We start from the raw sequence: 13,657 nt of genomic DNA on the forward strand, positions 1-13,657 counted from the left end.
CAGCCTCCACCGCGGTAACAGTTTCAACACCATTCCCTCTAATGGGGAGCTATCGTATCCTCCAGAAAGACATCCCACTATTCTTCCTGCGACAGAAGCCTTCCCTTACAACCCCACTTCTCATGCCTGGTCCAGCCGGGTCTTCACCAGAGGTGCAGTTATATCAGTATGAGCCATCATCCTTGCCCGGTGTAGCATTCCCTGCCCCTGGGCGTCCATGTTTCTCTGCAAGCTCATGGTTCTGTCTCGGGCTCAGTGCCGGAGACTTCCAGAATTGTCATCCAAGATAGTTCATCCAGCCGATCCACTGATTGGATGCACAAGAATCGGTGCTAGGATTTATGTTTTCTATTCATATTTTGTGTATTTCTCCCAGTAATCTGCACAGTCTTTTTTCTCTGTACTCTTATTCTTTCAATCTTTTTAACTTCTTCACACACTGCGATTTCTTTTTCTCTCCCGTATTCTTGCCTCTCCACATTTTTTATTTCATTTTTTCACTGAAACAGCTATTTTAAAATCCCAGCACAACAGTTAACCTTTTCCACTAGGAAAAAAAAAATTACTTGGTGACAGTTTATCACAGCAGATACAGAAAAAGGTATAGATACAGATAAGACAGCAGATATAGGTACAGAATATGGAAATCATATTCAACGTCTCCTTTTCATAATCAGACGGTCCTAAGAACAATCATAAACATCACGCATGGGGATCAATAATGATAATAATTTCTGTATCATATCCAGAATGTGCTCAAGATCATTACCTGTTGCCTTCCACCATGAATAGTCAAAACAGACTTTGGAGAAGCTAAGCGTCTGTTCTGTGAGATTATCTATGAGAATGGCAAGGTGTGCTTCATTCAGATCCAGGAGAAATAGATCCTTAAACCAGAGGAAGATTAGTAAATTTAATGATCCTAATTTTAACAGTGATTTGCCTCTCTCATATTATACGGTTACGCTAGTCACTGAGCTCTCACCAGAAAAAGTTGTTTTATTTCAGTGACCCATCAGACAGTGTTTCACATGACCAATAAATGAAAGGATTCTGGGCTAGATTTTGTTTAGATTCCCTGTTCGTGTAGGTTAAAACTCGCTTATCAGGGGGCTGCGTACTATTTCCCCTGCTTTATTCCTGTTTTAACACAGAGAAAAATAAAACCCCAGTTCCTTTCTAGGAAAAGATTTTGTGTGGACAAAGATACTTAATATCAGATGGTTAGCAGAACAAGTCTGAGATACAACTAGAAGCTTGAACACTTGGATTGCCATTTAGCACGGTTGTCAGTAAATTAAAAGGTACAAGTCAGCGATAGTGCTTGGGACCAAGTCAGTCATTTCAGGAAAGCAACTCATTTCCACGTTGGGACAATTACTTAAAGATGAGCCTAAAGCAAAAGTCAAGCCACACTGCTCTGGCCTCTGCGTAGTGCATGATCCGTCAGACTTCGCCCAGCTGCTCTCAGATGTTCTTTTAACTCTGCATTTGATCTGCAAAAACCGCTGTAGCAGGAACAGGCTGGAATGTTTACCTAATGAATGCTCTTCTACTTAATACCCAAGGGATGTGGAATGTGCTACAGCATAGCTCCTACTTTTTCTCCTTCTGAAAATAGTACTAAACGGGCCGGGGAGGGGGGCACACCTCTTTGGAGATTGTTTTAATATTAATGGTCTCTTTCTTACAGCTTTTTGGAAACGCAGGTCATTATAGGGTTTACCAAAGTCACAGTTTAAAAAATATAATACTACCCGCCAGGCCATGGAGAAGCGTGCAGTGCTTCTCCCTGCGAGTTAATACGCATCTAGGTGAAAACAGTATGCTTTCACTACCTTCCACATCATGTGAACAAATTGGTTGCTACCAAGGTAGACGAGAGCTTGAGAGTTCGTCATGAAAACATTTGTTTCTAAGCTATGATTATGACTTAACTGGATGTGTGAAGGTGTTAAGTGCAGGAAGATCCTGGCATAAAAACCAGCTGCTGGTATGATTTCAGGGCGAGAGTATGGACAATTTCAACTGGGGAGTGCGCAGGCGTTCTCTGGATAGCTTGGACAAGTGTGACAGGCAGCTTCTGGAGGAGAACCCACTTGCAGGAAGGTCTCCCAGCCTCAACAAAATGAACCGTGAGGATTCTGACGAGTCCTCCGAAGAGGAGGACCTCACAACCAGCCAGATCCTGGAGCATTCAGACCTAGTAAGTAGAAACCTTCCCACCATAGGAGACGGGAGACTATGTTCGTAACTGAAGCAGTAAGCATGGTTTCCAGTCGCTGCTAAAGAAACTTTCCACCGCTGCTAAACCCAAATCCGAAACGTCGGGTGGCATCCAACCGATTGTAACGTGCCTCTTGACTCTAGGTTGCCAACAGACACAACTACTGGGGCATTTGTTATAAGCCCTCGACGGCATCGAGTCTGTTCAGGCCCGGACTTTTCTCAAATAACTTTTATGAGGCTGGAACCTTTTTAAAAATTCCTGAGACATCTGAAGTCTTAGGCAGTCTAACAGTGAGACGTTTGGATGTGGTTATCTGCAGATACGAGTGTTCATGTTTTCCAGTTCTGGGCCATCATTTGCTCTGCCAGCTGCCATGTGTCAGTTCTAATGGTAGCGAAAAACGTACGTTAAATGATACCCGTCAGCCAACAACCGGCTCGGGCAGTGGTTTGTACTCTTACGTAGAGAATAATTCGAGCTTTTAGAGAAACTTCACTCTGTCTTTTACCTGCTCCGCTTTCTCAACAGATCATGACTCGTTCCCCTTCCGAGGAGACGAATCCCCTGGAATCGCTCGCCGCGGCCTGTGACATGACCCCTGCCGACCCTCATTCCTTTAGCACCAGAATGGCTAGCTTTGACGCGGCTCTGTCTGACATGAATAATCTGCAGATCTCTGAGGGCTCCAAGGTGAAGAGATTTGGGCAATTATGATGGCAATTTACTTAAAGAAAAAGTACCTGCAAATTGCTGAGAACTCTTGGGGGGCTATAAGTGGAGAGACTGCCTTTGTCTTTTTCTTTCTTGCTTTTCTGAAATACTTGAGTTTGCGCACCTGAGCCTCTGTTTTGAAGCGGTTTCCCTCTCGCAAATGAGCAGCCACCTTCTTGTTGGCTGAAAGAGATTCAATCTGAGGTCCTTTTCAGACGGAACACTTGGCATTTCCCATACAGCAGGAACACTGCTGATTAATGGCAAAACAAATCGGCATATGTCTGAGATGGCTGTGACTTGGAAACTGCTGTTCTTTGTCATGACTTTTATAAAACAATATGCTAAGTGAGGAGTGGGCGTATGCATGTATTGGGGGAAATTTTTTCCTATGTAGGAACCAGCTATACAATCTGTGCATTGATTCCATTCTGGCCTTTTGGCATACTATTGGAATTTTCAGTGTTGATCACAATATTATGCCAGATTTGCACAAAACCGTCCTAGCCAGACTGAGGAGAGAAGTAAGTAACGGATACAGTTTTCTTATTTAAAAGGTCAGGTCTTTAAAAAGCTAACAATGTACATTCCATTTAAAGTTGATTTCGTCAAATTTGCCTACAATATCATCACCACAAAACTACCCACTCCCACACTGGGTTCACATAAGTGCCCACATTTATGCCCGTCAGTATAGAATTTTATTCTCTTATACTGGAAATACCAAAGTAACTTCCTACTGCTGTTAAGAGAAAACTTCCTTCTCCTGAGTTTGGCAGTACAAGTTTGAAAGAGAAAACTATAAAAGCAATTTTTAAGATATATAAAAGTATATTCTTTCTGATACTTCTAGTGGGAGAAACTATAATGCTGGCTGTTGTATGTTCTTTTATAGTGGACTTAAAATAGATTGAGACCGAGGGAAATCTATGTCCTTCAAACCAAGGACAACCACCCAAATCGCAATCACTTAAAAATATTGAAGATTAAAGAATGATTTCTAAGAGAGCCTCACTGCCAAAGGGGTATAGTCAAATTCTTAGAGTCACTGGAGTCCTTTTTTAGCCAAAAAAAAAGGCCCAGAAAGGAAACTTGTCTGAGATTAAAATTCCAGAATCCTAAGATTAATAAATTTCATGAAAAGGACACCCCAAAATAAATGTGAAGTTATTAGTGTTTGTTATTCCTCAATCCTAGAATAGTCATTTTCTCCATTTTTTCTAGTCTGAATGCTAAATTACATAGATTTCTCCTAGAAAGCACTACCTAAGTGGTAATATATTTATGGACTCACACAGAAATCATCTAATTCTGTCAAGGAAAAGTTCAGTCTAAGTTCTGAAAGGCTGTCTCTGTTTTCCCCCACGAGCTGGGTTTCTGCAGGGTGTAATACAGCCGTGATGTTAGAAAAAGAAAAGAAAGGAGATTTTTGTAAGAATTCAGCCCTCCCCTAATAGATTAAGTTTATGTGCACTAATAACCCAGACCAGTCACCGGCAGTCAGTCTCGTTGGCACCGCCGTAGTTTTTAAAAAGCAGGAAAAAGCAGATATGGATAAGCCTCTGAAACTCTGCATTTATGAGCAATTCCTTCAAAGACATGAGATATCTTGTTTCCCTACCATATCTTTAAACACTCCTCTTAATTTCCCTATTAATCCTAGAGTCAGAATACTAACTGGGTGGCCGGATAGCAACCTGTGATAATGCTCTAATTCATATATATTTCTCTTTTGCCTTGCTTTGTTTTGTTTTGTTTTGTTTTTTAAGAAAATGACTCACTGAACTGTGTGCGTGTGATGCCTTCTTTTCCTCTTCTGGTCTGTAACCCAGTTGCCTTCCTTCCTCTCATAAAGAACAGTCAGTTCTCCGGCTGACTCCCCCTGGCCCACATTCAAACCCAGCCTCTTTTTCCATTCTACTTGCTCTGTCTCTCTCCTGCCCCTCATTGATCCCAGTTCTGCCTGACCTAGAGCCCTTTCATTTCGCTGCTCAGTCTACATTTGACAGCGGGGTGAGAGGAGCCTCTTCCATCCGTTATCTCCAGGGGGTATCCCTAAGAGCACAGCATGTATGTAAATGGGTCTTAGAGGATTTCCAGTATGGAAAGACCTGTGAACGGGGCAGGCTCAGTGAACAACTATGGATCACTCATGCACCCTGCAGGTACTTCTTGAGCATTTACTCTACTGGTCCCTGGTGATTCTAAATTCCAGTTGCCATAGGTAAAGGAATTCTGTATCAGAGAATTCCCTCTGGATAGGCTTGCTTTGGAAGGTGAGGGTTGTACAATGCAAAGAGCAAGTCCGATCGCTCTGATTATCTCCTTGATGTCAGGCAAGTCCCTTTCCCACACATGAGTTGTCTATAAAATGTGAGGGGTCTCTGTATTTAGCATTTATATCCCCCGTAATTACGGGTCAAATGTGGCCATCTACTGAGAACCTCCTTGCAAACTATTGCGGACAAGAATGAAAAGAAGGTAAAGAATTAGCAGTAGTCCGGAGAATGCCCGAGTCCAGTTGTAGAAACTCACTGTGTTGTAGACGGGAAAAAAGTGCCCCCAATTTCTATCACTCTCAGGATTTGCCACTTTTATTTTTTCCTTCAGTGGAATAGATTTTCCCAAATATATTCTCACATGGTGGGGGGATCCTTCCCTCTTTTTCTTCTTCCAGGCTGAAGCTGTCCAGGAGGAGGAGGACACCGCCGTGCACGAGGACGATCTTTCCAGTTCTGTTAATGAACTCCCGGCAACTTTCGAATGCAGTGGTAGCTTTAGCCTGGATATGACTGAGGCAGAAGAAAAGGGCAATCGAGCACTGGACCAGTTCACTCTTGCAAGGTAAAGAAGCCCCTGGTGGAAACGAGCGGTGATGGTGTACCTGGCATTTGCCTTGTATTCACTGTATCTCAAGTGAGGTCACGTGGGCACTGCTGGGACTTCCTAATGAGGAGTCCAAATTGGCTCCTGACTCAGAGGGCTCTCGGCTGGTCAGAGCCGTGCAACCGAGTGTGGAACTGAAAAGGGTACTCATGCACAGGGACTCATAAAGCCATTGAGTAACGTAGAATAACACAGAGTAACATAAAGCCGTGGCGTAACTCAAAAGCCAAAAAGGGGTCTGGGGACATGGTCCGGGTTTTGCACGCTTTGAAGATAAGCAAGACTGGCAAGCCTGGGAAATGAGGAGTTCTTTCCATTTCGAGTTTAAAGACAAGAACAAGAAGCTCTTTATAAGTTAAATACCTACTCTTTTTTAAGTGGGTGGCTTTCAGCCTAGTCACTGATGTTTCTGAGACTAGTGAGCTGTAGTCAGAGAACACGAATGGACAAAAATAGAGAGGAATAGATAAAACACTAATGCAGCATCTAGAATAAATAACAAGTGATAAAGGCTACAGATTGGCTTCTGGAAAAGAAAGTCAGAATCCTAAAATCTCTCTTCTGAATGTGGACAAGAACGAAACAGGTTTGGATACGGCTGGACAGAGACCTTCTGTTATGGTGAGCAGTATCTGGTCTTTGAAGGGCAAGCTGATGGTGATAATACCCACAGAAGAATCTGACCTTTCACTTGTGTTTATTATCTTCCCTTTCCTCGTCCCTCTCGGTCCCTCTCACCCTGCGTTTCTCTTCTTGAATTTTCCCTTTGTCCCTTCTCCCTCTCCTCCTGGGTATTCATGCATGTACAGCCATTAATACTCTCCCCCACAAAGGAAAAGTTAAAAGATTCAAAATGTTTGTTATAATGGTTCATAATGGAAAATGAAAAGGATGGAAAGTGCCAAAGCATGGCAAGTAGTGTTTATGTGTCTGGGGAATGGCCACTGGGAGGGACAGTTGCTGGAGGCTCCAAGAGGTCAGGGGGAGCCTAGGTGTCTCAGTCGGTTAAGCATCTGGCTCTCGATTTCGGGTCAGGTCATGATCTCATGTTTCATGAGATGGAGCCCCGCATTGGGCTCTGTGCTGACAGCATGGAGCCTGCTTGGGATTCTCTCTCTCTCTCTCTCTCTCTCTCTGCCCCTCATCCCTCATGCACACGTGCACTCTCTCTGGCTCTCTTGCTCACTCGCTCTCTCTCAATAAATAAATGTGTAGAAAACTTAAAAAAAAAAAAAGGAGGTCAGAAAGGGAGAAATCATAGAAATTCTAGAGAGGAAAGGTCTCTTTCCTCCAAGCAGAAGAGAACGTTGAAGGGCTGTGAAGGAGAGCTGAGTCCCTACAGCAACCTCAAAGGGAGGAGGGGACAGAACAGCTGACAGGGTTAGCATTTACACAGCCCGGTGAAGGATGAGGACGTCACTCCTTGACCAGGTTGTTTTCATCTTTCGCAGCTTTGGAGAAGGTGACAGGGGGGTCTCTCCCCCTCCCTCGCCCTTCTTCTCGGCCATCCTTGCTGCGTTTCAGCCCGCGGCCTGTGACGATGCAGAGGAAGCCTGGCGCAGCCACATCAACCAGCTCATGTGCGACTCAGATGGCTCCTGTGCTGTGTATACATTTCATGTGTTCTCCTCCTTGTTTAAGGTACGGTCCTCACTAGCAATTCAGACGACTAGGTCTCTTAGGGGAGCCAGCTAGCTTCCGGTTTCAGAAGGGGTGCTTGTTTCATTCTGGGTTTGCATTATTTTCTCCTCCAGATACCCCCTAGTTGCCTGTGACATCCGCCTTTCTTCTGTTTAACCGTAATCTGCTCAACCTTCTTAAACTGGTATCGCAAAGGCCTTGCCCCCAAATGATTGAGTCCACACACTGTCCTGTTCGCTTTTGCCATGCTGGCTTGTCTTGATGTCGTGATCCCAGGCAACCGTGACATGATGTCAGAACCAGCGAGTGTTATCATCTGCCGAGCCTATCCTGCACTCCTCTTAGACCCCTTCTGTACCTCTCTTTTTTCTTTACTGTTCATGTTTATCTTTTTCTTGTGTTTTATCTCTTTCCCGGCATGAATTCCTTAAACATGTCAGCCATAGCTATGAACACTTGCTTCTCCTCATAGATGCTTCCGGACACATGAACAGTCATAGTTTGCGTCTCCTGGGTGAGCCACAGCCTGGCGAGTCCAGATGGTGTCTTTGTGCAAATTGGAAACGGATGTCCCTTCCTCCAGAGCATTGCAGCACAGGGTGTGGCCAGCAGAGGGCAGGCTGGATCTCTATCCCTCCACCAGGCACTTGTGGCATCTTGCACACAACTCAACGTAGCAGCCTCTGTGTGGACACCTTCAGATTTCAGCTATTATCCCCAAACACACTTACAACATCTGAACCAAAGAGGTGGAGGGAACTTGACTTCTGATGGGTGATCGAAGGTTTATTTTTATGCCTGCCTGTCTGTTGGTGTGCAAATACCTGTCGGTTCCTCTGTGCATCTTGCTCTGAACTTTTGCTCTCTAAATCTCATCAAACAATTGGTGGAGGTGGGAGGGGCATCAATAGAAGAGAAAGATGGCCTGTTTTGAAGCAACCCCGAAGGTCTGCTGTCATCGCTGGAATTAACTAGCCCTGTGTGCTGTATTTGAGGCTGATCCTGTCTGGGAAAGTGGCATGGCTGGAAGTAATGCTTAGCCATGAAGATGAGGCTATGGGTGAAGATTTGTATGGTTACATACAGTGTAGGAGAAAACTAGTTTTAAAAAGCCAGTATGTATGGTAGGATTTTTTTAAATTTGTTTAAGCTTTATTTCTGAGAGAGACAGACAGAGCATGAGTGGTGGAGGAACAGAGAGAGAGGGAGACACAGAATCCGAAGCAGGCTCCAGGCTCTGAGCTGTCAGCACAGAGCCTGTCACGGGGCTTGAACTCACGAACCATGAGGTCATGACCTGTGCCCTACTTGGACATTTAACTGACTGAGCCCCCCAGGTGCCCCCCCTTTTTTATTTTTTTTAAGCTTTATTTCTGAGGGGGGGGTACTATTTTTTTAATGTCTAGAAAATAGTGAAGAACACTAGTTTACTCAGGGTGATGAGATTATGGGTGTATTTCTCCCTGCTTCTTTTTACTTTCTTTAGAACTCCAACTTTCCACTAATGAAAATGCCTTTCTTTTAGCATTTTTTCTAAACTTGTATTTGCTCACTCACAAAGCAGAATTGCCACTAATAATGCAGGGGAAATGTGAAAAGGGACTTATGTAGTAGTTCCAACTTTCAGTAGACGTAATGGGCGAGTGACCAGCCAGACAAGGTAGAACCCTCTTACACTGTCTTATAGGTTGAGTTCTACAGAGTAGATCATGAAAGAGGGACAGTCACTTGGCTGGACTGAGGGATGGGCCGACTAATCACCTTCAGGAAGAGCCATCGCAGAAGGGGAAGGCAGGAAAATAAGGAATTCTATTAAAAGTGCAAAATGAACCACATCTTCTTTATCCATGTGGTTTATACATACAATGGAATACTACTTGGCACTGAGAAAGAATGAAATCCTGCCATTTGCAGCAACGTGGATGGAACTGGAAGGTATGACGCTGAGTGAAATAAGTCAGAGAAGGACAGATACCATGTGTTTTCACTCCTATGTGGATCTTGAGAAACTTAACAGAAGACCATGGCGGGGGGGGGGGGGGGGGGGAAGGGAAGGGGAAAAAATAGTTACAAAAAGAGAGGGAGGGAGGAAAACCATAAGAGACTCTTAAACACAGAGAATAAATAAATAAATAAAATTTAAAAAAAGAGAACAAACTGAGGGTTGATGGGGGAGAGGAGAAGAATGGGTGCTGGGCATTGAGGAGGGCACTTGTTGGGATGAGCACTGGGTGCGGTATGTAAGCGAGGAACCATGGGAATCCATCCCAAAAACCCAGAGCACACTTTACACACCGTATGTTAGACAATTTGACAAGAAATTATATTTAAAAAATAAAATTAAATTAACTTAAAAATAAATTTTAAAAACAAAGGACCATCTGCCTCAAAGATTTCAAGTTCAGGAAGCCACTATGTAATTAGTATAAAAAGTAAAGTCTGTTTTTGAGCCTGGTGGCCCTTCTTATGACCCATTTTTGGAGGATTACGTACCAATCGTACTAACAGCTACACTTTCTCATTTTGAGTGTTGTTGTGCTGCTCTCTCCCCAGTTTTCAGTTTCCTTTTAGTGAAATCTTTTAGAAAGCTGCCTGGACAAAACGAGGGCTGTGTCTGAGATTAACCGGGAGCTGGAGGGGCTGTTAGGCTTAAGACAGAAAAGACAGGCTGCCTGAGAGAGAGGAGTTCCAGAAACACTCTAACACTGAGCTGATTGAAATTCTAACACAAACTATGAGAAAGTTACCATTCGAGGTCAATTTACTTGTTAAGGATTTAGAAGCAAAGTAGTTTATTTTTTATATCGTGCTAAAGTCTGTTTTAAGATAATGGTTACTGGGTAATCATTTATGTTTGGCTGTTGTAGTCATTTTTTCTCATTATAGTCACTAGCTATTTGTGCCCCATTTCCTAGTCACGAACAATACTTTCCCGCTGCCCAGCAAGGCCATTTCCTCTTGGCCCTCTACTGTGCTCTCAGTTACATGCAGACCCCTGATTGGAGCTCGCTTCAGCAAATGAAGCCTTCCCTTCCTTCCTTCTCCCTCCCCATCACCTGGGGTCCCGAGCACATCGTGGTTACATCTGTCACGCTTGTCACATTCTATCAGAAGTCCTTATTGTCTGTCTCCCACAGAGTGGGTGAGTAACGGTGTCTGATTTTGATTTCCCAGCAGCTGGCACCATTACTAACACACAATAGGTGCTCAGTAAATGTAAGAAGCATGAATAGGAATCTTTTTTTAGTGGAAATCTTAAACGGATGGTTTCTGATTTCATGCCAGTAGACCCGAAGGTTGAAACACGAGCTGGGAGGTGGGGTGGACCCTTGGCTTGAGGGGCACTTTGAGGTTTGGACTTTATTTTCCCATCCATGCATTAGGTAAATCCCTATGGACCTTATCTGCAATAATAGTCATACAAACGTGTACCTCTTTTTTGAGTTTTTGATATACATTTAGCCTTAAGAACTTTCTCAACTATCATCAAATGCTATGTGATTGAGAACAATACTAATAACACAACAGGTATTAAATAAAATATGCTGGGAATGAAATACATTTTGGACATGCCGTCTACGAAGCTGTTGGCCAGTCCTCACCATGTCTGTTCACTCTTTTCCAGCACTTTCCTATGAGTCTGAAGGCCACATTTCCCTGTATTTAGTTGGATTTGGGAGGGGATAGAGAGGAGGTAATTGCCAAAATAATTTGGTTTTAAAAACAAGGAATTGATTCCTAATGGTCCAGCGTGGACATCTTCCCAAGTGTCTCAGTCACTATACATCCTTCCTGCCGCTCCTGTGTTAATGTCGTCATTGTGTCACACAGTGCCACCAAATTATACAATGTGTTTATATGGAAGTTAGGTGAGGACACGACTGTCTATCCCCTAAATACCACCTGCCTTTATAAGAGGCTCTAAAGCTCCCTGACAGGTTCACAGACCTCACCTTATCCTTAGGTAAAATGGAAAGAACCCCAAACTCTTTGGGGACCTGAGTCCTACTCCCGGCTCTGCCATTCAACTAGATGTGTGATGCTACACGTGGCACTTGTCCTTCGTCTCTGCTCTGACGTTCAGTCGGGTTTTTTGGTTTTTCTAACTGCACATAAAACTAAGTCAAATATGTATGCTACACATTATACCAAGGTTCTCATATATGTTAAATAAAAAATAATGAACATGCAGCATGGTTGGCACTTTTCTAATGTAAATCATAAAGAACCAGCCTGCTGTTGTTGTAGGGACATTCTACTTTGCTCACAACAGGGCAGAGAGGATTTCTCCCGGACTAGATTCCACAACTCAAAAGGCATGACATCTCTTTGAGTTTGAAAGCCAGTGCCTAGGACTGAAGTTATTTTTTGGTTCAACATTGTGTTCTTTTTGTTAAAGATACTGTGTGTTGGAAGTTTGGGGGCTAAACAATGTTCCCATTTTGCCACCGACACAGGCACAGTGAATCAGATTCTTCCTGGTTCCAGTTGTGCCTCAGGCTGTACAGGAGGACCTACCTCCTAGGAAGCATCATAGATTTGTGGAAGGAATGTGAGCGCTGGGGTCAGGCTCACCCTTCCTCTGTCACTTACTGGCTGCATGACCTTAGGCAAGTCGTGTCTTAACCTGGACTTCCTCGCCTGATCGTGAGGGTTAATGAGCCAGTGTATGCAACCCTGTAAGACACGGTTATGGACATCTTGCCAGACACACCCTCAGAGGGAGATACTATTCCGGACCCATGTAGCATTTACTTTCATTTGCCAGAGGTTCAAATGGCACTGTTTTGGTGCTCTCTCTCAAGAAGCTGTGATCTCGGGGAACAGGAAAGGGTTACATCGCACGGCCCTTTCTGTCTTGCGCACGTTGACGTAACCTCAGGAACTTCTCGCTGATCTGACAGACAAGCGAGGTGGACTCAAACTGCTGACCAGCTCTGACCATCAGCAAAAAGAAAAGCGCAATTTATTTAAAAGATTATGTAAACATCACCCTCTCGGAAACACTTTAAGAAGAAACTTTGCCCACACTGGGTGATCACCTACTTGACTTGAGACCAACACTCACTCTACTCCCCATCTCCCCCGCCTCTACCTGAGGACCTATGCTCATTTGACGTTTTCATAAAGATTTAAAAGTAGTTTCTTGCTGGTATATAAGTTAAAACTCGGCTTTTATAAATGGTCATTGTTTTGCCTTTCAGAATATTCAGAAAAGGTTCTGCTTCCTAACCTGTGATGCTGCCAGTTACCTTGGAGACAATCTGCGGGGAATCGGGTCCAAGTTTGTCAGCTCTTCTCAGATGCTCACCTCCTGCTCTGAATGCCCTACACTCTTTGTGGACGCTGAGACTGTGAGTACCCAGTCCTGCTGTGGTGGCAAATGGCGGGCCCAGCTTAGGGTGTGACACATACAGGAGGCGTGCTAGTGTTGTGGTTTGTTTGAAAGACACTCAGTGTTTGTGAGCAGCACCATGTTGTGACACGACCCCCAAAGGCCGGAGTCTGCATGGTAATGACTCTACATTGCCAGCCAAGGCCAAGTCATTTCAGGGAATTGGGAGAAAAATCCACGTTGGTGCTCCCTCCATGTCCTTGGCACCTGTCTCCAGTATCTCTGGATTTGACCGCTGTGAACGTGATGAGCTAACCCCCAGAGCTGACCTAGCCCATCCCCACAATGCCAAGTTGTCCAGCCAGATGGGTCTCCAGAGGCAACATGTCCTCATTTTCCTTACTCCCAAGTGTCAAGTGGAGAGAGATTGCCCCCTGGAGGGATTCATCCAGCCCAAACTGCAAGTGATGAAGTTGAGGGTTAAGTAAAGCATCCTCTGGCTGACTGCTAAATCATGACTTTACATATAAGTCTAAGCCTGCACGAGTGGTGAGCTCTTTGGGGTGTGTGTCACCTTTCTGTATATCCTCCATGCATCTCACACTGATGTCTTATATGCTGAGTAATGAACTAATAAGGTTTAGAACCAATGAGGATGTGCTTTGATTTCAAAAGTCTCTGAAGAATTAGTCTCTCCAAGGACTCGGTGGTCGGAATACAATAGGAGAAATCATTCTATCTTAAATGATTTAAAGCAAAGATTAACTATAAAATCAGTTCAAAAGTCTATTTGGAGATGTGTCTTCCCACTACTTGGAGTATTACTGGATGAAGATATCAGAGTTTGTGCATCA

General features: G+C 44.0%; 1 protein-coding gene across 10 annotated transcripts in view; it reads left to right on the plus strand.

Moving 5' to 3' along the window:
- The window catches only part of FRY (FRY microtubule binding protein), a 445,567-nt gene that overhangs the window by 408,298 nt on the left and 23,612 nt on the right, over positions 1–13,657 (plus strand). For all 10 annotated transcript variants that reach the window (XM_045051411.1, XM_045051389.1, XM_045051146.1 and 7 more), the window contains 5 exons: positions 2,006–2,206; positions 2,759–2,920; positions 5,619–5,785; positions 7,279–7,468; positions 12,673–12,822. In XM_045051411.1, coding sequence (XP_044907346.1) covers positions 2,006–2,206; positions 2,759–2,920; positions 5,619–5,785; positions 7,279–7,468; positions 12,673–12,822 — 870 coding nt within the window. The remainder of the gene's footprint in view (positions 1–2,005; positions 2,207–2,758; positions 2,921–5,618; positions 5,786–7,278; positions 7,469–12,672; positions 12,823–13,657) is intronic.

The sequence above is a fragment of the Felis catus genome, chromosome A1 (assembly GCF_018350175.1).
Source record: "Felis catus isolate Fca126 chromosome A1, F.catus_Fca126_mat1.0, whole genome shotgun sequence".
In the NCBI taxonomy this organism is placed as follows: Eukaryota; Metazoa; Chordata; class Mammalia; order Carnivora; family Felidae; genus Felis; species Felis catus.